Raw genomic sequence first — 24,998 nt, 5'->3', positions numbered from 1 at the left:
TCATAGTGCTAAAGCCATCCAATTTGGCAAGATATAACTTTTCTCATCAGAGGAAGCCGTTTCGGATCTGTAAACGTTCATTTTAGAAGTATGGACAAGGCAAGGGAACACTCGATGACACACTGAAAATGTACCCACTGGAAATAGACGTAGCTTGGGTGGCGGTAGCAGTACTTCTGGGAAGTGAAGAGGAAGTAACAGTCATACAGGCCATAGCGACAGAGGCTAAGAACTGGCAAGGTAAGACTCTTGAAGTTATAATTCAGAGAACTACAGAATATTTACAAAAGATGGTAGAGACAATAACTATAGGTGAAGCGGTATTAAGAGTATGGGTGAAGGGTAGAATCCCTTGCTGCTTCAAATGTGGCCAAAATGGCCACATCAGAGCAGATTGCCCTGAGAAAAAGAAAGAAAGTCAGGAGGAAGATCAAAAGGAACCGAAGAAGATGGAAGAAATATCAGAGAAGGAGGAAGAAACGTGGAAGGTGGTGAAACTGAGAAAGAGGAAAAAAAGAAGTTAAGATCAACAGGAACCCCAATCCACATCCATCCCACACATAACCTCTCAGCCCAACCCTCTCTTGGCAGACACCAAACACACCCATTCCTTCCCGACAAAAAATAAAAAGGAAAAAGAATTGCAGACGCACACGAAATCACAAACCTCCCCTACCAATTGTTATAGAATTATAATGTACGGCGAAGTTAATACAGACTTGTTCAGTAAAATATCAAAGTGGAAGGACATAAAACAAGTGAACTCAGAAGGAAATCCATGGTATGAAAGTTTTGTAGTGCCTAAGGATAGATTGAAGGAATTACATGAATACCAGAGTGATTATTCATGTTGGAAAATTAACTGTAACATAGAAGTGGTATCAGATAATATGAAATATGACAAACTACTTAGAAAATAGGGCATGGGTATGCTGGTGTACGAAGGAATGAAGGATGTCAGTGACACTACTTAAGGTGGGGCAGGTAGCCCATTTCCATATATCATTTTAATGCATTATATCATACGTTCTTGTTTTGTTTTATATGTTTTATGTCCCCTCTTCATTGGCCCCTAGTGGGCAATACAGAATCAGTTTTGATCTGTGCATGTGTCCTGTTTATGTTGATGAGGGGGTCATCGCCATGTTGCACTTTAGTGTAAATGAACTGCGGTGGTGAGCTCCTGATTTGGCCTTAGAATGTTGAATTTGACATGTGGAGTCTGTTTATTATGAACATTTGGATGTACTTGTGTGAGGGAAGTAAAAGACTTTTTTCAACATGTATGTGAATTTGACCTGTGGAAGTCTGTTTACTTATGAACTTTGGACGTATTTGTGTGAGGGAAGTATAAAACTTTTTCAAATATTTTTTTTTTGATTTTTAAAAAAATTGTTAAAAATATTTTAATTGTCTGATGAAACTTTTTTAGTTGGTGGACATTTATCTTATTTTATTTTTATCTTTGTTTATTTTATATTTGTCTGTCTTCTTACATTTAATTTTCACTACATATATCTATTACCCCACTTTTAAACTTTATTCTCATTCATCTATCAGATATTTTTTCCACTCTTAATTTTCTGCTAATTCTTTTCTTTTTCCTCCTTCTCTTTCTCTAATTTACCTTTGACGTTTAATCTATTTATGATTTAAAAAAAAAATAACTTCCTAGTGTTCTCTTTACATTATATACTTACGGACGCGGTAATCACATTTGGTTAAAATGGCTTATTGATGTGTTTTGTTCCTTTTTTTTCCCCCCTGACAAGATGATTGCATTGTTTTACATCATTTTTATTCCCTCCGGAATAATCTCAATATGTTTTTCAAAACATATGTTGGAAGTATAAATGATTTGAATAACACTTGCAATTGACTCCATTTCTTAATTTATCCATATATACGTCAGTTGAATACCATGTAAATATGAGTATAATGCAAATTACAAAAATAAAATTAAATAGAGAGATATAGTTGACAATCCAGTAATTTATTTATATTATAATATACTATGAATATAATATAAACAATTATTAAAACATCAAAAGCCAACAATTTGTTTCATCTTATATATATTTTTTGATATATAAACAATTCCCATATATATATAAGTCTCATCAGAACCAGAGTCTAAAGATAGACAAAATTTCTTGTGAAAGGATGGCTAGATTGTAAAAGATTAATCCAAATGCCTATTTATCGTAAGCGTGAGTATTAACTATTCAATTATATAACTCTTCTATTTATTTAAAGTTATTGTTATGAAAAAATATTGTTAAAGTAACAAATTGGAAATGTTCTGTAATTATCGTTTATCAGAGGGGTAATTCCATTATAAATATAAATATAAACCTAATAAAAATTATTTTCTTTGTTTACTTAATTTATTATTGGGAGAATGCCATAATAAATACAAAGATAAACTTATGGCTGTAAACACTATAACCTAAATACCTCATAGATATAGAGTTAGGCTATAATAATGGATATCAACATATTACTAGCTTTTTAGAAATGATTGTATTTGAAATTACTTAAATAAGGATTATTATTCGTATATTATGGAAGGGAGAACTCTGTAAATAAGTCAAAATTAAGTAAATAAGCAAAACAATTGTTAAGGATTGCTCACAATAAAATAATTAATATTATTATTTTAAAATTAAATGACTATAAATAGTATATATGCAAATTTTATTAATTCTTTCTGAATAACAAAATAATATTTTTGTAATTAGAATACAAGTTATAAACTATACAATACTATAATAATTATTTTGGTTTTCAAATTTATTTATTAAGTGAAATTAAAACTATTTATCTGTTATTATCATTATTATAACTATCATCAGTTAATTAATAAATTAAATAAACGTATTTATACATATATTCATTTAGTATAATGAAAACATCTTATTTGTGATATTTAATTAATATTAATACTAATATAATGATGTATATAACAGTAACTACAGGAATAGCATTGAAAGGAGTCAAATTCTGAATGAATCCACTAACAATTAATTTTCCAAATTCAATATTATAATATAGATTAAGATGACAAAACTTAGATATACATATATATTCACACATACACTCATACATATATACATATGTATGTGTGTATACACATACATACATATACGTACACATACATACACTTATATATATGTATATATAAATATATATACATATACACACATATACATACATATATCTTCACATATTCAAAAACACATACATACATACATACATACAAATACATATACATATGTATACACATATAAATGCATATATATACATGCATATATTATATATATATATATATCACACATATATATACATACAGATATGCACACAAATACACTTATACACATCATCATCATCATCATTTAGCGTCCGTTTTCCATGCTAGCATGGGTTGGACGGTTCTACTGGGGTCTGTGAAGCCAGAAGGCTTCATCAGGCCCAGTCAAATCTGGCAGTGTTTCTACGGCTGGATGCCCTTCCTAACGCCAACCACTCCGTGAGTGTAGTGGGTGCTTTTTACGTGCCACCCGCACTGGTGCCAGACAGAGCTGGCAAACAGCCACGAACGGATGGTGCTTTTTATGTGCCACCGGCACGAGGGCCAGGCGAGGCTGGCAACGGACACGAAACAGGGGTGCTGGCAACGGTCGCGAAACGGAAAGTTCTCTTACATGCCACCGGCACTGGTAACACATCTGCAATTTCCATTGATCGATTTCGATTCTGATCCTCACTTGCCTCAGTGGGTCTTCACAAGCAGAGTTTCGACATGCCACCGGCACTGGTAGCACATCCGCAATTTCATTGATCGATTTCGATTCTGATCCTCACTTGCCTCAACACGTCTTCACAAGTAGAGTTTTGTGTCCCAAGAAGGGAAGGTATGCATACGTAGGCTGGCTCCATCCCATGTAGAAGGCCACGGGTTGTGGACTCACTTGTCCTGCCGGGTCTTCTCGCGCACAGCACACTTCCAGAGGTCTCGGTCTCTAGTCATTTCCTCAGTGAGACCTAAAGTTCGAAGGTCGTGCTTCACCACCTCGTCCCAGGTTTCCTGGGTCTGCCTCTTCCACAGGTTCCCTCAACCGCTAGGGTGTGGCACTTTTTCACACAACTATCTTCATCCATTCTCGCCACATGACCATACCAGCGCAAACGTCTCTCTTGCACACCACAACTGATGCTTCTTAGGTCCAGCTTTTCTCTCAAGGTACTTACACTCTGCCGAGTGTGAGTACCGGCATTACACATCCATCGGAGCATACTGGCTTCATTTCTAGCGAGCTTACGCATATCCTCAGCAGTCACGGCCCATGTTTCACTGCCATGTAGCATGGCTGTTCGTACACACGCATCATACAGTCTGCCTTTCACTCTGTGCGAGAGGCCTTTTGTCACCACAGAGGTAAGAGCTCTCTGAACTTTGCCCAAGCTATTCTTACTCTAGCAGTTACACTTTCAGCATACCCGCCCCCGCTGCTGACTTGGTCACCTAGGTAACGGAAACTATCAACTATTTCTAGTTTTTCTCCCTGGAAAGTGACGGAAGTTGGTCTCAGAGCATTTTCAGTGTTTATTGTTCCTGAGCATCTGCCACATACAAAAACCATCTTCCTAGTTAGCCTTCCTTTGACATTGCTGCATCTCTTATGTGTCCATAGCTTACACTTGGTGCATCTTATAGAGTTTCTACCTACACCTTTTCTACAGATCGAGCAGGGCCATCTACCTGAAGGTGTTTGTGATTTGTCTACCTTCCTACTGATTACGACTTTGGTTTTAGCTAGATTGACATGTACGCATATACCTGCATTAACAATAAATGATATACATACATATGAATATAGAAACTTCCGTAGACATACTTGTACACATACATGTACATGCATATACAAATACATACATATATATATATATATATATATATATATATATATATATATATATTACACACCCACACAGTCATATATACAAACATATACACATAAATACATATCGATATCTATAAATACATATAGATACATACACGCATACATATATATTTATATATATATATATATATATATATATATATATATATATATATATACATGAAAAAATATATATATGCACAAACACATATATATGCATAACGACAAGAAGATAGCATCAGATAAATACAAACATGTACCCATATATACAAATACATATGTGCATATACACAAATATATGATTATTCATATATACATATACATGTAGACATATAAATGGATACATACAAGTTGTAAATAACTATATGCTTTCTAATTTTGGTGTCCCTGAAAACTGGGTTTTGGGATATACTTGTGCCATGTCCTTGACAATAACATTTGTAAACTTTACCTTAGTTTCTCCTTTGATTGTAGTTAATGTAAAAACATTGCAAAGTGAGTAATGCTTACATGCATATGTGAATGTGTGCATTTATATATGTTCATATGTGTGTGCATGTGTATATGTATATATAGAGACAGATAGGTTGATAAATAGATGTGTGTATGTGTTTGTATACACCAATGTACATACATGTTTTTAAGTGTGTGTATGTATTAGTCTATGTGTTAGTGTATATGTGTGTATTTGTGTGTATGTTTGTATATAAATGTATACGCAGATTATTAAGATTTTCTTTTGGAATAGTAACACCAACTCCCTACTTTCATTCTCTTCACCGCATTTCCTCACCAGCACCACCACCACCATTATCACCAATGCCTAAAACAATTAGGAATCAGTGAACTATTGAATGGCTGTCATCCAAGACAAAACAGAAACTATTCTGAGAAACTTATGTTTATTTTTAAGAGATTCTATCTTGAGGCCATGCCCTATCTATGAACCTGTTCTGCTGTTTCTGTCATTTTTGGACTGAACATCTCTTTTCCCAATGTTTTTGTTGTGTTATCATTACAATTTGAATATTTGCTGAGGTTGACCTTGTCACTTATCCTTCCTAGTCTTGTATTAAAATGTCTTTTATACTTATGGTTTAATTTAATCAACTCTACCCTTCCCCTGTCCCTATGAAATTGTGGTAACCTTGTGTTTTTCTCTTTCCAGAAACAATTATCATTATTTTCCATTATTGTTTGTCAAATAAAATGCTAAGCATTATTTCTTCTGACTCTTCCGAGTTAAAATTCTCTTGGGGTCAGCTTTGTCTTTCATCCTTTCAGGGTCAATAAAATAAATACCAGCTAAATTTTGGGATCAATTTAATTGACTAATCCTCTCCTCCAAAATTCCTGGAAACCAAGATGGGATCAAGCTGACAGATTAATTACTACGTCCAACAAAATGCTTACTTCCATCAAATGTTTCTTCCATCTTCCTACATTCTGAGTTCAAATTCCACCCAAGTCGATTTTGCCTTGCATCTTTTCAGGGCCTATAAAATAATACCAGTTGAGTACTGGGGTGAGGTGGGGGATAGTCAGTGAAATATTGCTGGCCTCATGTTAAAATTAGAAAGAATTATTATTTCACTTTGTGTTTTGAAACTTTATGTAATTTTTCTTTTACATCAGTCAGTGTAGAACCGTATTTCTGATGTGTATTGTTTTTGTTTTTTTTCTTTTGAAACTGTTTGTTTTTTGTATGTGGACTGCATCATTATTTCTTTGCCATGATAGATGATGTTTCTGATGTTATTTTGTGTTTTTCTGTCTGTTGTGTAAAGTGTGTACAATGTGAGTCATGTCATTTCATTGGGTGGTCTTCATGTTCTATGTGTTGTGTGGTTGGTATTATTTGTGTGCGTGCATATATATATATACAAGAGTTAAGGAATGGAGTAGGGAAGATCTGGGCTACATATGTTTCATAGCAAGCAGAACCTTTACATTGTCGCATGAAGATACGTTAACGTTACTCTTCCCCCTGAACTCTTGAGTAAAAAATTAAATAGTTGCACATACAGCTCAAGAGTAACGATTGCTGGTAAACTAATGGACAGAATCAGCAGCATCTTCTTTTTCTACATGTTATTCATTACCGATTTACCAGGAATCTGGCAGAAAAGACAGTTAACCTATTCCTGCTATAGCAGAAATGATGTGTAACAAGTTAAGATCCTTGTATTGTAACAGTTTCTCCCACCTTCCAGGTAATGTTTTAATCAGAAGGGAGTAGTCATTGATAATTATATCTAGCCAATTGACCTTGACCTCCTCATCAGTCTGAAGAAGCATATCCAACATGAGTGTGGCCTGGTTCTTTTCATGTTCCAGGTTTGCTGCAAGTTTTTACCATTTCTTATCCAGTTTCCCCCATTGCAGTATCAGCATACTGCCATATGGACATGGCTTCTGACTCTCTCATGTCTATGAATATAATTAGACTTGCCAAAGACTGGAAGGCAGATGTGTTGAATATGCACTACATTTCTTTCTTTTCCGTTTTTTCTTTCCATGATGGGCTGGTGTGCAAATGTCTCTTCAGATTCCAGTGTTTTTAATGATGGAGCTTATTATTTTGCTCAAAAAAAATTCTGTTTGTTGCTCACCCCTCACCAAAATTTAACTTTTGGGTTTTAACTTTTTGCTAAAATTTTGTGAGGATTCCACATTTAAAAAATATGAAGATTATGACTGAAAAACAGAATATTTTTCAAGACTGAATTCTTTTAATATTCTCTTCTTTCCTTTCAGCATTTTTCCACACCCACCTGACACTAACATGTCAGAGGTTTTTTAACTCTTCCTTTCATTTGTGCATATGTGGGTGTCTGTGGAACAATAATAACCAACAGACAACAGATCAGAGGGTTTAGCCCTCAGTGTGATAGAAATAACAGCCAAATCTCCATCAGACTGCACACCTCTAAATATTATGCTTATATTTTTCTTGGTAAATGGGTAGGAACTCATTTTAAAAAATTAATTAGTATAAGTGACCATTGTAAAGGTCCTTTTATATCTTAATGTCAAAGTTTTAGAATAGTTCTTTGTTTGTAAATACATCATGTCTACATCAGATTTCGGGCAGTGTCTCCTTGTCATGACAACTTCAGAGTTATTATTATTATTATTATTATAGTTGTTGTTATTATAATAACAATGATGCAGATTGATTATGTTGACCAGAGATGTATCGTGATTTAGTGAAAACATGTCTCATCAAAGTTAAATGGCTTCATGAAAAGATTTTATTGGAAATTGTCTTTTACTTATGTTTAAATAACCATTTCTTCAAGTAAATTAAGATAGATCTTATTTGTGATATGATATTTTTTTTGTTTGTTTTTTTCTCTCTTTCAGGATGATGAGATCTTCAGAAAATACAAGAAAATGAATGCTGCCATGGTTGGCATCATAGAGGACTACAGTCTGGTCTCTTTTGTGGCCCTCAACATTACAGTAAGGATTTCACTTTTGAAAATTATAGCATTTTCCTCTTCAACATCATTATCATCAATTGTCAGTGGTATGGCTGTTCTTGTCAGTATTATGGATATAATATTTTTGACATGACTTTCAAGAGGTAGTGGGGATTTTACTGTTTCTCTTGCATGCCGTATATTAGGTATATATATATATGTCATCATCATCATTGTATGTGCATGGATGGGTGGGGAAATACATTCCCAATATGTATGTTGATACATGCATGATTGTGTGGTTAAGAAATTATGTTTGCTACAACATGGTTGTTAGTTCAGGCCCTCTCTGTGCCTCCTTTAGCTAGAGCATTTGCCTATAGCCCCTAGTTATGCAATGGCTATTGAGTAAATTCAGTCAACTGAAACATTTCAGAAGACCATCATGTGTATATGTATATGTGTACATGTGTCTATGTATTTGTGTGTATGAATGTGTATTTTCATTTATGTCTTGCTTCTTGACATCCTACATAGGTTTGTTTACATCCATGTAATGTAAGCCTTTGGTAAACAAAAAAAGTTCCAACCTAAAAAATGAGTACTAAACTAATGCCTTCAGGATGGCGCTTTAGCATGTTTGCAGTCCATTAACTGAAAAAAATATAAGTCTATGTAGGAAAGAAGATATATGTATATACATACTTATACACACACATACATATATATATATATATGTACATATATATATACATATATATATTTGTACATATATATATATATATATATTATATATATATATATATAATATATATATATGTACATACATATATATATATATAATATATATATATATATATATATATATGTACATACATATATATATATATACATATATATATATGTATATGTATGCATATATATATGTATATGTATGCATATATATGTATATGATGCATATATATATGCATATATATATGTATATGATGCATATATATATGTATATGTATGCATATATATATGCATATATATATGCATATATATGTATGCATATATATGTATTCATATATATGTATGCATATATGTGCATATATATGTATGCATATATATATATATATATATATATATGTATGCATATATATCTGCATATATATATATATATATATGCATATATATATACATATATATGTATGCATATATGCATATATATGTATATATATACATACATATATACATTCACACACATATGCATACACTTATGTAACATGATATGTATGTGTGTATATGCATATATCAACGTTATCATTTGTTTTCTTACACTGATATGCATATCTCTCTATGTGTGTTAGTATCAATATATATATATATATATATATATATATATATATATATATATACACATACACACCAACCCCAGATATACATACATACACACACGCATGTGTTCTCACTCCTATATTTATAGTGCATTGATATATGCTCTGTGAGTAGGTACAGGCAACGTTTTATTATCAACTCAATTGCAATCAAGAAGAATCATATTTTTTCACATGTGCTATATCATTTAACCACAGCTAAAACTAGCATCACTGACATGAAAACTCATTGTATTCAGAGATCAGCTAATGCTTTATTCAGCATGTGATGATGTTCATATAAATATGTATAGAAAATATGTCTATCTGTCAGTATGCATGCAGTTTTGAGCTTACGTCTACAAAATGTAATAATATATACATGTATATATATATATATATATATATATATATATATATATATATATATATATGTATGTGTGTGTGTGTGTGTGTATGTGTGTGTGTATAAAGAGAGAAAGATAGAGATACATGCATGCAAGCATGCAACAGGGACATTAAACAATGATGATGATGAGAATATATATATATGTATATACCAGAGATATACACATAAATGTGAAACAAGGTGGAAAAAAGAGTACTCAAATACCATAGGTAGAGTAATATGCTTTATTTAAAAGCAGCAGAAATTTAACAAAAGCTGTTACTCAGAGTTTTACGTTCCTGTTCGTCATCATATATATATATGTATGTATGTATGTATACATATATGTATGTATACATATATGTATATATATGTTTGTATGTATACATATATGTTTCAACTTTTCAAAGACATATTCTTGGCTAATGTGTATAGAAAAGATTATTTTTAGTAATGGTGTTCCCTATTTCTGATATTGTTTCAGATTGAGAGTTCTTATAAAGTACTCTTTTCCCTTTCTTAGTTGATCGTTTTCGTCTTATATTTTGTAAAATGGAATATTTTGTACAAAATCTCTAGATATTTGCTACATGGAACATTTCTAAGAGATGACTCTTTAATTTGCTGTTTGTGCTCATTCACACAATTGGTTAGTTTTGTTCCTGTTTCTCCAATGTAATTCTCATTGCATTGTAGGTATGTTATGCAGTAGATAGATTTTTTTGTTTTTGCTAGTCATGTTTGCATTCACTTTCAATACCTTCCCATAAGATTTGAGCTGAAGACAACCACCAAATCTTCTTGGTGTCATATAATTCTTGTGAGTGTCATTCATTTCAAATATTCTATGAAAACATGTCTGGCTATGGAAAAATAACACCTTGCATGAAAACAGGCAAATGTTAGTAACAGAAAGGGCATCCAGCTGTAGAACACCCGGCTCAATAAACTCTATCCAACCCTCCTCGAACACACACAGACACGCATACATGTACATGGCATAGATGGATCAGAGTTTTGCTGTATGGGTGGATGTGGGTGGCAGGGCTTTTTATCTTCCTTACATTTTTTATCTTTTTTCAGAATATAAAGTAAATAGTAATTAATCACTAATGAAGCAAGTACTTGACTCTCCACATGCAACATAATGACAGTTACCACCCCACCCTCACCAAGAAGAGCCAGGAGCCTCTGTTTAGTTATTAACTTATCTAATAATGAAACAATATATTTAGAATGAAAAACAAAATAAGTACACTGCCCCTTCTCTCATTTCTGCTCCCTCTCTTCCATTTTCTTTCTCATACCTTCTCTCATGCCTCTATGCCGACCGACCGTTCCACTCTTTGCTGTAATTAAGCTTTCCAGGGTTTCTTTATTGCAGTTGTTTATCCTTATTACTGTTGTTTATGTTGTCACAGCTGTTGCTCATTAGAGTTAGTGTTATTAATAACAATGTTAACAGAAGTGATAATGATTAGGAGGATTGTGGGTGCTCTGTTATGGGTGATAAATGTTGATAAATCAAAAGCACTTACAAACATATGCACATATATATCACATGTATATATGTATATTCTGATACACATACACACACACAGAAATGTATGTATATATATATGCATGTATATACACACACATGTATATGTATATATGTATACATATATAATGTATGCATATATAATGCTTCCCAACCACATGGTTTCTGGTTACCAAAGCCTTGTGACAAGCCCACCATATACATATATATATGTGTGTGTGTGTTACTGCAGTTTCAGTGCCAAGTAGTGTTTAGGTATAAGCGAAATTTAGGGTAGTTAAAATATTTTTGTGACATATTTCACTTCCCAAAGGCAACTTCACTGCAGTTACAATGGAGGAAAAAAATTTTCTCTTAGAGTAAAAAGGTATGAAAACGCCATATCTGTCCAGTGCATCCCCTGTCGGATTCCTAGATGCGTTTCTAACTCTTTAGCCGTTATCAATCGGAAATACCAAACAGAGGTAATTATGGACAGAATTATAGCCATAGCTTTAACTAAAACATGGTCAACGGCATTGACTGAGTTGTGCCATATATATAATTGTTAAAAAGGACAGCAAACATTAAGGCAAGGCTAACATCTCAATTTATTATTGGAAAAAATTCAAAGTTTTACAGCTGTTTCTGGGATATATCCGTCATCAGAGACAAATAGGGAAAATTAGAAAGGTATATATTAATGAAATGGCGACATAGTTGAATTGAGTAAAAGAATAAGGAGATGGAGAGAAAGAAGAAAAAAGCATAAAAGTTCATAGTTCAACTTTCCGAAGTTGTTGAAATAAGAGCATAAGTCCTTAATTGCAATGCTGTGCAGATCCATCAGCATAAGTCCTTAGGTGCAATCCTGCGTAGATCCATGTGGGTTAAATCCTGATATAATAGACATCCAGAGACAAAAGACACGAACATATCAACATTCAATAACAGAATAGTAGCAGAGGTGGCTGTTAAGTAATAAAAAGAAAGAAAAGAAATAGAAAGATAGGTAGATAGAGTGAGGAGGTGGATTTAAGGATTGGCTTTAGGATAAAGTTAGGTGTATGGTGTCTATGAATTGTGTACAGGGTAGCCGAGAAGATAAGAGAGAGAATGAGGAGCAAAAATGAAAGGAATTTAAAGAGAGTAGTTGGTGTCTGTGGTAGTCTTAACGTGTATAGGTGTTGCGAGGAAATCTAGTAGTAAATGCTTATGTCTGTTCTAGCTAAGGTCAGTGGCTGTAGAGTTATATTTAGTAAAGGGGTTATTGGTGTGTAGGTAGTCCAGAATGGAGGAGCTAGTTGAATGTTAAATTATTTGAGTGGGAGTTAGAGTTAGATATTAGGGGATTTATTGGGTTAAGGTTTAGAAATAAATTAAGGATAAATTAAAAAATTAATATTTATCTCATAAAGTGATGAAGGTAGATAGAAGAGATGTAAGATATAAGGAAGAAATAAGAGATATAGCGATATGGGAGATATAGAAGAGATATAAGGGTATGTGTTAATGATCATAGGGGTTTGTTTGAGTATATATACAACCACATGTGAATCGTTGGCGATTTTCTTCTTCCATCATCCTTTCTATTGAACTTGCCTCTGTTTCTGAAGAAGAGCGTTGCTCGACATGTTATACCATCTTACGTTTCTTCCCTGAGCCTCTGCTAATACTTTACATGTACCACGACCTCGCGTTGTTGTTTTTGTGTTTGATTTTCTTTTGGATTTACTATGTGTGTGCATGTGTGTATGTCAGAAATAATTAAGAATCAGTTGAATTAGGTACTTAAATTGAGGCACCAAGTCAGTCCGGTGCGGTCCACGCAGCTCGAAATTAGATGAATAAAGAGCAAATTAGTAACAAGGATGTCCAGGTATCAGTGCATTACGGCCGTTCCAAGTGGCTCCATTTAAGCGATCAATTTGAAATAGATCGCTCTCCTCAAACGCAGATGACTATAGAGATTTCCTATATACAGGATACACCATTATATTCTGTTTTTAGCAAATCTTTCATCAGTACTAGAGACTAAAATAATTACATTGCTTCTCTTTGCTACTTTTGTGGCAGAATGAATTTAGGGAAAATATATTTGAAGCCTATTATAATTTCAAGTGGCAGAAGAAAATAATGGGTGGTGGGGGCAAGAAAGAGGAATGGTGATACAGCTACATTCATCTTTACCCTTATCACATTCAAAAGACTCAATGCAGCATGTAGTCTACAACACCTTAGAATTAAATCCGTTGGAATTAACAGTTACATTCTTGGTGGTGGTGATAAATTAATTAATGTCAGATACTCTCTTCTACTCCTATTTTACTGAGATCATAAAACCAGCCATATCTGCATCAAAGAATATATCAGAAGTTGCTAGTAAGATAATGATATATAGAGAATAGGTGAGAACCAGAAAGAGGAAGGACTAGGGTGACTTAGCATATTATGATTATCAAATAAAAGTGGCCTAAATTGGAAGGCAAAGGAGGTCACAATGAGATCTGTGTGGGGGAATTAAAAGTACGGGAAAAGATGTGTATCCAAACTCAGCAAAATTTATATATTATAATATTTAAATTTAGAAAAAGGATTTAAGAACCAAGTAAGAGAAAAAGGATAGAAGAATCAACCTAACCCTTAAAAGTGGGGTACTTTTTTATACATAAGAGAAATAATGCTTCTTCCTAGCATATTGTTACGGTGGCCATGCTAAAACTATTCAACAAAGAACCTATAATTAAATGCAAGTATCATCCGAATAGTGGTACAGAGTTTAAAGGCTAAAAAAATACGATAAATATTTCTATATCAGGTAAATTTATTTTAAATTCTTGAAAAATATATTTATATAAAAATTACGGACATTATGAAAAAATCTGAAAGGATATAAGGTGTATATATATATATATATATATATATATATATATTATATATATATAAATGTATTGTAAAAATTATAAATATAAGTATAAATAAATAGATATAAATACCATATTGTATTATTATCATACCATGAATATTATGGAGAGAAGTTACAAACCCTTTCACAATCCTTAGAAATTACACCAGTATATATGAGGGTATACAGATATATAAAAATACAATAATATGATGTAAAAGAATAAATAAAATAATATAAAAATGAATAAAAGGTAAAACTTTTTGTATAAAATACCAATAAAGAATTTATAAAATGAACAGATATAAATAAAGATGAAAATTTTGTATTGTGAATACCATAAAATGTATACCGGATATAAAAAGAGATAAAAGATAAAAAAATAAGGATAAGCCAAGGTATTCATAACAAAAGCTAATTAAAAAATAGATAGGCTAAAGTGCCATTCTAAGTTATTGTAGGCTTTAAGTATTTTTTCCTTAAATTCATTCTGCCACAAAAATAACAGAGAAGCAATGTAATTATTTTAGCCTCTAGTACTGATGAATAATTTGTAAAAGTATAATTGTGTATCCCGTATGTTGGAAATCTTGTATGGTCATCAGCTTCCAAGAAGAGCGGTTTATTTCATATCGTAATGTTTTCATTGGTCGATTAAATGGAGCACTTGAAATGGCTGTACTGCACTGATACCTGGACATCCTTGTTACATATTTGCCTTATATATATATATATATATATAATCAAAATAAGCAGCAAGGATATCCAGAGGTAATGCAGTACGATTGTTTCATGCGACTCCATTTAATTGAACAATGCAAATATTACATCAGTTTTAAAATGTAGAGCAATCTGCAGCTGCATAAAAATATAGAATTTAGTTAAATTCAAAGGATTCATTTGTATAGTTATTCTATTAACCAAAATCCCAAAGAGGATAAGTAGATAGACAAAGAACAAGTTTCATTAAATGGAGTCACATGAAATGATCGTACTGCGTTACTTCTGGATATCCTTGTTGCTTATTTTGATTGTAATCACCACATTTTGAATTATATGGATAATACCATACCAAATTCTGATGCCTTTAACTTAAGTACCATATTCAACTGAATCTAAATTTTACTGAACTTATATATATATATATTATATATATATATATATATATATATATATATATATTATATATATATAAATGTATTGTAAAAATTATAAATATAAGTATAAATAAATAGATATAAATACCATATTGTATTATTATCATACCATGAATATTATGGAGAGAAGTTACAAACCCTTTCACAATCCTTAGAAATTACACCAGTATATATGAGGGTATACAGATATATAAAAATACAATAATATGATGTAAAAGAATAAATAAAATAATATAAAAATGAATAAAAGGTAAAACTTTTTGTATAAAATACCAATAAAGAATTTATAAAATGAACAGATATAAATAAAGATGAAAATTTTGTATTGTGAATACCATAAAATGTATACCGGATATAAAAAGAGATAAAAGATAAAAAAATAAGGATAAGCCAAGGTATTCATAACAAAAGCTAATTAAAAAATAGATAGGCTAAAGTGCCATTCTAAGTTATTGTAGGCTTTAAGTATTTTTTCCTTAAATTCATTCTGCCACAAAAATAACAGAGAAGCAATGTAATTATTTTAGCCTCTAGTACTGATGAATAATTTGTAAAAGTATAATTGTGTATCCCGTATGTTGGAAATCTTGTATGGTCATCAGCTTCCAAGAAGAGCGGTTTATTTCATATCGTAATGTTTTCATTGGTCGATTAAATGGAGCACTTGAAATGGCTGTACTGCACTGATACCTGGACATCCTTGTTACATATTTGCCTTATATATATATATATATATAATCAAAATAAGCAGCAAGGATATCCAGAGGTAATGCAGTACGATTGTTTCATGCGACTCCATTTAATTGAACAATGCAAATATTACATCAGTTTTAAAATGTAGAGCAATCTGCAGCTGCATAAAAATATAGAATTTAGTTAAATTCAAAGGATTCATTTGTATAGTTATTCTATTAACCAAAATCACAAAGAGGATAAGTAGATAGACAAAGAACAAGTTTCATTAAATGGAGTCACATGAAATGATCGTACTGCGTTACCTCTGGATATCCTTGTTGCTTATTTTGATTGTAATCACCACATTTTGAATTATATGGATAATACCATACCAAATTCTGATGCCTTTAACTTAAGTACCATATTCAACTGAATCTAAATTTTACTGAACTTATATATATATATATATTATATATATATATATATATATATATATATATATATATATATATACGTTCCTTGAAAATCCATTGTTCTATGCATGAGTCAGACAGTATTTTTTAGACAGATTTTCTGCAGCCAGTTAAGCCATCATCAGACAGTCCAATGATGGGATACCTGGCTAAAACTTCGAAGTCACTGTCAATACTACTTTTGTCGATGAATAACAAATGTATTCCGTGTGCATATGTGTATGTTTGTGGGTTCATATACGTGCATGTGTATTGAATAAGTTGGTGAAGTATGGTTATGTAATATGTCGCTTTTAATTCTATATTCGTTATGTTTTCTTTTGTGCAATATATACATACATATATATGTGTGTGTACATATAAACTATTCCACTTGGCTAAAGGCAACTCAGCAGACCTGCAGGCGAGAAGCACATATCCTATTTACTAATGAACATAAATATACAGTCTTGGTCTCTTTGGTGGTATTAAAAACCGAAACATAAAAACCTTTCTGAGAAGGAAAGAGGAGGCATTTTCCTTTGAACGATTCCAACTGTGTCCGAAATGGAACAGTCTGTACGTCTTTTTCTGATCTCTAATCTTCAATCAAGGAAGACCCATTTAAGGCCTTGGTTTTACCAGCAGCTTCCAGTTTATTTTCTGTGTCATTCCCTCTTTTTAACTGCTATTTATAGCTCTCTAATGCTGTAATCTTCCACCTCTCTAGTATAGGACCTATAGTTATGTAACATGTCTTTGAAGTGGCCCTCTGTTGCACCAACGTATTTCTTTGTAGAGGTGATGTCCAACAGTAGCTGTATCAGCTGCAACAAAAGAACACAGACACACAGAACATCAGGGTGCCTTTTTTTAGCTGATACCCTCATGACAAAAAATTCATTTTGAAAACATGATCTTCCCTAGTGGTACTCTAAAGAACGGAAGAACCTACACAGACTGACCCGTTTCAGCTGGAATCGAACATGGGGAAGTAACTACTCTTTCCACCTCAGAAAGTTTTTTTAGCACCAAACTGACCAAGAATGTTATTTATATCCATTAGCAAAGAAGTTATATACATCTGGCCAGTATGTCTGATGATAATCAAGGATATACTACTCGACTACATAAAATAATACGCACACACACATACACACAAACGTGTGTGTGTGTGCATGTGTGTGTATCTGTATGTGTATAATATCTATTGTATGTGATGGTACAGCGTTCTTTGGCCGACACCCTATTGACGTTGCCTGTCATATGTTTGCTTGTGTTTGTTTATGTGTGTGTTTGTGTGTGTATGTATATATCCCAGAGTTAACAAGTTAGTAGGGTATCAGATCATTGAATGAAATATCTTCCGACGGTTCGTGTACTAGCAATCTGATATATCAATTCTGGATAACCAGTCCCGGTGCCTCTAAATTTTTACTGTGGATGAGTATTTTATTAGATTGTACTCCATTTCTATTTTACGATCGAAAACTACTCCCTTCATCTATGAAGCATATTCATTACAAGTGTGAGCATTGTTCCACCTTTTATGAAACCGATACTTTTGTATCGATATACAAGGAATCAATTTGATATTGACACTTAACTCGTGAACTCCACAGAGCAAAACTGATAATCTCTCTGGAAGTTTAGATCACTATGGAGTTTTCATTCTCAGTCAAAACGTGATGTGGTTTCGTGCTTTTAACGGGTGGAGGAATTGTATAAACATCATAAATTGTATTTCCTGTTTACCTTATCGAATAAGTTGGTGAAGTAGGGTTATGTAATATGTTGCTCTTTTATTTCTATGTTCGTTATGTTTTCTTCGTTTATTTATTTATATATTTATTTACTTATTTTTGTATAGCAAAACAGTAGCCTGCTGCGCGTCCTGCAGACTGTGGATAAAGCTGTCGGATATATGTTTGGTGACACGGAAGAGCGAAATATCCAGTCATTACTCTCATGTGCCATCGGGGCTGAATTCGAATATGAGAAAATCAAAGACATTCAAGAACGCTATGTCGATAATAACGCTGATGATAATGTGGAAACAGAAATGGAAACCAGCAAATAATAAAATTTTAAAAAAGCTTCAACGAAAAAAAGGAAACTCATATTCTCACCCTCTCTCTCTCTCTCTCTCTCTCATATGATAAAAACTCGAGTAACAGTAAAATCTAATCACTACTTGGTTGCGGTAATCCACTATACCCACCTCCCATGTGTATTCTCGTGTTATGTCAGAATTTTGTATTAAAATCTAATGCATAGTTTTATTTTTTTTATATCTTTTTGTTTTGATGTTTTGTTATAACCATCCCGTTTGTTCTATCTTCAATGTCTAAAGACGTTTTTTTAATCTTTGTTTTCCATATTTCCTTCTGATTATTTTACATTCTAATTGTGTTACTCAACAGCAATATTTAAATTATTTAAATTACCTTAAGTAGTGGCTAACATATTAATGAAGTCAGTCAAAAAAAAATGTCTAATCATTTAAAATTATACTCGTTTTGAAAAGAAAGATCATTAGCGTTATTGATAATTCTTGTGAAGGACAAGAGAAACAATTCCGAAATTAAAATCAATTAAGAATTGAAAATTGGTAAAACATACAATGGAGAATGGCTCTGATTTTTGGTAATTATTCTTTTACTTGTTTCAGCCATTGGGCTGCAACCTTGCTGGACCTGTTTCGGTCTTATGAGACAAGTTTGCCCACTGGTAGGTTTTAGTAGCCATTTTCTATTAAACCACGGATTTCTCTGAGAGATTGAATGGATACCAGCGATATCTAACTAGATAGAAATTATAAGTAATTCAATGCCTGGGAGTTTATTCCCAAGATTCATTCAACGCCAATATTAATATATGTTTCAAAACTTATAATGATATACTTTTCTGGGCAGCTAACATCAACTTTACTTCTGGGTGTACATATTGCTTTGTGATCTGTTTGATCTTCGATGGATCCCGTCCAATATTATGTGCATAATAGATAAAGAGGTATCTGGTGCTTATCAGAAGTGAAACTGGATCATAGTTTAGAGATTTAAATATTTTTTAAATGTTGAAAAATTATAATCATTTTAGTAATTTAGACATTTAATTGTATAAAATGACATTTTTGTACACAATAGATTTTAAGCATTTCTGTTGTTTGGAACTATAGTTTTCCTACGCTCAAATTTCAGAGCCTATTATGCTCATCGTGTTGGCATCCAAATTATATATGATAGATCTTTATCTGAATGAGAAATTGAGAAAATTTCCCCAAGATTTACTAAGGAAAAACTATGACAAAAAAAAAGATGTAAAGATATAAAATATAATTTATTATAATCATGAGAGACTTCTGTTTGGAAATTATATCCCAATGACTACTTTTCAGGGACCTATCAACGATGTGATGTATGATACACAAATATGTTAGCATTGCATTTTAGAATAAATATAGCATCTTGGTGAATATTCAGACAGGAGGTGTGAATAAGAATGGAGAAGGTTAGGTATATCGTGTAAAATATGTATACAAAGGTGACTGGCGAGTCCTATAACCCAATAATGCCCTGTAGGGTGTCGAACTTCCTTTCATACGATTTAAGTGGAGTAAGTTTGTTTGGAGAAGCTTACCATCGCCAGCACCTTATCAACCATGTGATGTTTAATACACCAATATTTTAGCACTGCATTATAGAATAGATGTGACTTCTCCAGACCGACGTTGAGATGTGAGTTTGAAAAAAGATTGTTGGGTGTATTGAGCAAGATATAAACTAATGGAACTAAAACGGATTGTCAGGCCATCTCTGAAGACTTTCTTACATACAATTTCTGAGAAGTAATTGCATTTGGATAACCATCCTATTAATTTCTAAGCTGAATTAACAGTAGGATTTAAGCTCCAAATTAATTTGTCTTTTTGTCTGTACTATCACAGATTATATCAGGAATTTCTCAGTATCCGACAGTACATATTTTACACGATTAAATGTGTAGTAAATATTTAATTACTAAAGATATCATTTTTCAAACCATTAATCTCATATTTCGAGATGAAGCATACATCTTAATATTTAAATCTACGATGCAGTTTTATCACCAACCTTTACGATGCGTCTATTTCTTGATATTGTGTGAATCATCTGAAATTTCTGTGTGCTGGATACCATAGCCACTCGTTTGTATTGATGCAAGGTATAAACACCCAAGCTCTCAGCTATTTTATTAATCCATTTGAATGCACTTTTGGGGAAACCACAGAAGTTTCGTTTTCGGAAGAGCAGACACCGTTCAAGGAGCACATGAGTATTTTTTTAATAACTTAATCAAAAATGGAAGATCAACGACCATGGTCTTCTGTAGGGTTTTTGAAACAGGTGGAAGGGGAATTATCGACTATACTGATAGTTTTCAACAGAAGAGCCGACGCTAACGGTGCCTACGGGTCAGGTGGTGGTGTTAAACAGGTGGCAGGTTAAACAGACAAAGTAAATTCGGCTCGAATGAAATAAGCATGAGTGCCTAATTTTGTGTGTGTGTCAGTAATATTGCTAAATTAGGCGCCTCAAAGATATATCGAGATGAGGAGCGAACCAGCTGGTTACTTAATAATTCATCAAGATTTTCTCATGTCACTCCTAGCTTTCGCTTACAGAGATATAGGTGAGTGTATCCTGATGAACCGAAACCACTGGGAACAATTTTCGTCTTAACCTGACGACCTATTGTTACAGGCACACTACATACCTATGCAGACGTGTTCTTATATTTATTCAGACACAGTTCAGATTTATCTACACTTTCTCTTTCTTTGTCTGTATGTCTAGCTTTCTGTCTTTCTCTCCACTCTCTCTGTCTGTCTGTCTCTCTCTCTCTATCTCTCACGCACACACACAAACACTTATATATGTGTGTGTAAGTGTGTGTGTTGAAGATCGAGTAAAGAAACAAAGCTTCAAAGTCAAAGAGAAAACTATGGGCGTGTGACTATACGTGTGTGTGTGTGTGTGTGTGTGTGTGTGAAAACGTGTGTGACGGCGTGTAGAACAGCAATATGTTGAACCCAAAATATATATATATCACACTGATAGATAGATAGATAGACAAACAGACAGACAGAAACAAGCAGATAGATATGTTTCTTTATTAGCCACACAGAGCGGACAAATTACAAAGTAGAGCTTTTCTTTTTGGGGAGAAAAAAAAAAAGAAAAAAAGGGGATAGGTGTTCGATCAAAAGGGATCGTAAAACAAGAAAAAATATAGACAGAGACAAACATATATTTCTTTATTGGCCACACAGAGGAAACAAAATACAAAGTATTATTATTATCTTCCGCAAATAGTAATAATAGTATTTTATAAGCTTAATGCTTGTAAGCGATCACCGCAAATTGACTAAAGAAAATAGTCTAATAATGAGGCAAAGTAGGTTTTAGGTTTTCCCTTACGCGTAGTACTCGAACCCACATCTCTTTATTTTCGCGACAAAGCCCTCGTACATATATATATATATATATATATATATATATATATATATATATATATATATAAAGTAAAAGAGGAGAGGAAAGAAAGAAATTAGCAGATAATTAAGAGTGGGAAAATATAGTGTGATAAATGAATGAGAAAATAGTTTTAAAATGTGGAAATAGACATATGTAGTGGAAATGAAATGTAAGACAGTTAAAGGCCGGACTTTATAGATTGGTAGAATTTCTTATAGGAACTAAAGGTATGTTTTTGCCAATGTTTACAACGATAAACGTGTTTACAAGAGCTACTTATATATATATTTTAAAAAAAGACATCAGAACCGGAAGTAATTTTACATTGATAAACAGAGTTTCTAGTCTTAGAATTACTGCTAAGGAAACGAATAGGATTCGAATTTATATCAGAGATATTAATGTTGTTAATATTGTTCACATGATGGTTAGCGTTAATAATATCATTCTTATTATTTTCATTAAGTAGATTTGTATTTAACAACTTACTGTTATGCGAAGAGATGATTAGTGAAAGGTTTTTGGTGTTTGAAAAACCTATCCTAATTCGGTGTGAATTCATAATGGAACGGTATCTGGAATTTTTTGGAAAATTCTTAACTATAGCTTCACGAAACTGGTAAGAGAGGTTGGATTTGATCTGCTTTTCTTATCAAATGATCGGCCAAACAGTTTTACTAGGACACACCTTGTTATTAGAGTAATTATCTTAAAAATAAGTCCTAGACTTATTTTTATTACGTATAAGGGGATATAAAGAACGGTTATCTCCCTTACGCTGCAAAATTACATTTTTCGATTTAGTGTTATTCGAACTAAAATTTGTATTATTACCGTCCTGATTAATAGAGGCTGAATTAATGTCAATAGTGTTAATATGGGTGATTTTTTTCATACAGCCTGCTTTAAGTAAGGCAGTTATATAATTCGGCTTGTCGTTGAAGGTATCAACATTAGTAGATAATCTAGAAAGTCTAGGTGAAATATTTCTAACTAGGTTCCTTGTAATAGCCTTTGGATGATAACTGAAAGAACTAATATATTTAAAATTAGTTGAAGGTTTATGGTATGGGAAATATGAATCATTATATATGTGAAGGGTAATATCCCAAAAAGTTGGCTTTAGTTATATCATCATCGAAAGTAATATTAAAGCTCATATATATATATATATATATATATATATATATATATATATATATGAACACATGCATTTACATATAAGGAGATAAATGCATACATATATGTAGATGAACATATGCATTTACATCTATGCATACATATATATTAGTTTACGCTTTTATGTCAAACTATGGTGATTTAATTGGTAATTTAAAATTAACCTGAAAAATTATTGAATAATGTTGTGTATATATTAACTTTTACAAGGAAAAATTTGACAATGCCTTCGAATTTTCGACCAGGTCGCCTACAACAGAATGATTTATTTTGGCTCTTTTTGATATGATGTATTTTTCACATTTTTTTCTGTAGGTGGAGTTATTTGAATATTAATTATGTATGGTGTAAGTCGACAGGAAAAGTGGTTGTCTAATACAGAAGAAAGTTTAACTAAAAAATATGCGTTTGTAGGGTGTCAGATGAAAGGAAAGTATGGTGAAGCGATTTATTTTGGTTTGAGTAGGAATTTTTTTTTTCGGAGAGGTGGTCGGTCAGTCCTTGAAGTAAAGGGATAAGTAGGTGTCAAATTCAGGTCATGTCATTCTTTGTGTACAAGGCTGGTTTTGATGTATTCCAAGGTTCACAATAGAATGTTCGTTGGTAATAGATAACCACACAGCATAGGTTAGACTGAGATTAAATTTGGTGTTGGTCTAGCTTACAATTAAGACATTTTCAACTAGTTATCTAAACTGTACAAACACCTGTTTCTCCAAAACCAGTGATAGAAAAGCCCCGTTTATTATATGATCAGTAGACACATACACTTTTGAGTGGATAAGATATAGCTTACTTTTATATACATACATGCATGCATATATACATACATACATAAATACACACACACACACACACACACACTTACATATATATATATGTATATTATTTCAAACAGTTTGATTCGGTTCCGTGCGATTTTAAGTTTTGCAGGCCCTTAACATGAGCCCGTGTCCTTCAGCCTTTGGATTACTGAATGGAGAGGTACTTCCAGTAAAAGTTAAAGTTTTCCGAGAAAAAAATTAAGAATCTAACACGCACATATGATCCGTAAACAGAACAGTAAAAATATGCAAGACTTTCTTCAAGTTCAATACGAGACATTTTTTTATCTACATTCCAAAGATGGAACATTGTGTCATTGGTGCATTCAATCATGTTAGTAAACGCCTCTCCCACAATCTAGGGAAGCTATGATTTTCAAGCAAAGAAGGAGTCTGACTATCACGAAAATTACAGATACAATCTGTAAAAAAACACTAAAAATATGGAAGATTTTATTAAGGTTTTATAAGTAACAATATTGCTGCTGTTATCCAAATACCAACGAGGGAGTTCTTATTTCTTTAACAGAAACTAGCTTTCTCATTGAAGATGGTTTTCTAATAAATATAAAGAACATACATACATACATATAATTACACATACATACACACGCATACATACATACACGCATACATACATACACATGCGCTTTCAGCTAT

The 24,998-nt window shown here is 32.5% G+C and overlaps 1 protein-coding gene across 1 annotated transcript in view; it reads left to right on the top strand.

Moving 5' to 3' along the window:
• The window catches only part of LOC115209313 (GPN-loop GTPase 2), a 60,898-nt gene extending 41,797 nt beyond the window's left edge, over positions 1 to 19,101 (top strand). The window contains exons 3-4 of the mRNA XM_029777654.2: positions 8,310 to 8,408; positions 18,690 to 19,101. Of these exons, the coding sequence (XP_029633514.1) occupies positions 8,310 to 8,408; positions 18,690 to 18,899 (309 nt within the window). The 3' untranslated portion in view covers positions 18,900 to 19,101. The remainder of the gene's footprint in view (positions 1 to 8,309; positions 8,409 to 18,689) is intronic.
• Positions 19,102 to 24,998: the final 5,897 nt, after the last annotated feature.

The sequence above is a fragment of the Octopus sinensis genome, linkage group LG3 (genome assembly GCF_006345805.1).
Source record: "Octopus sinensis linkage group LG3, ASM634580v1, whole genome shotgun sequence".
In the NCBI taxonomy this organism is placed as follows: Eukaryota; Metazoa; Mollusca; class Cephalopoda; order Octopoda; family Octopodidae; genus Octopus; species Octopus sinensis.
The sequence above is the reverse complement of the archived record's forward strand: the minus strand, read 5'-3'. Positions and strand labels throughout refer to the sequence as shown.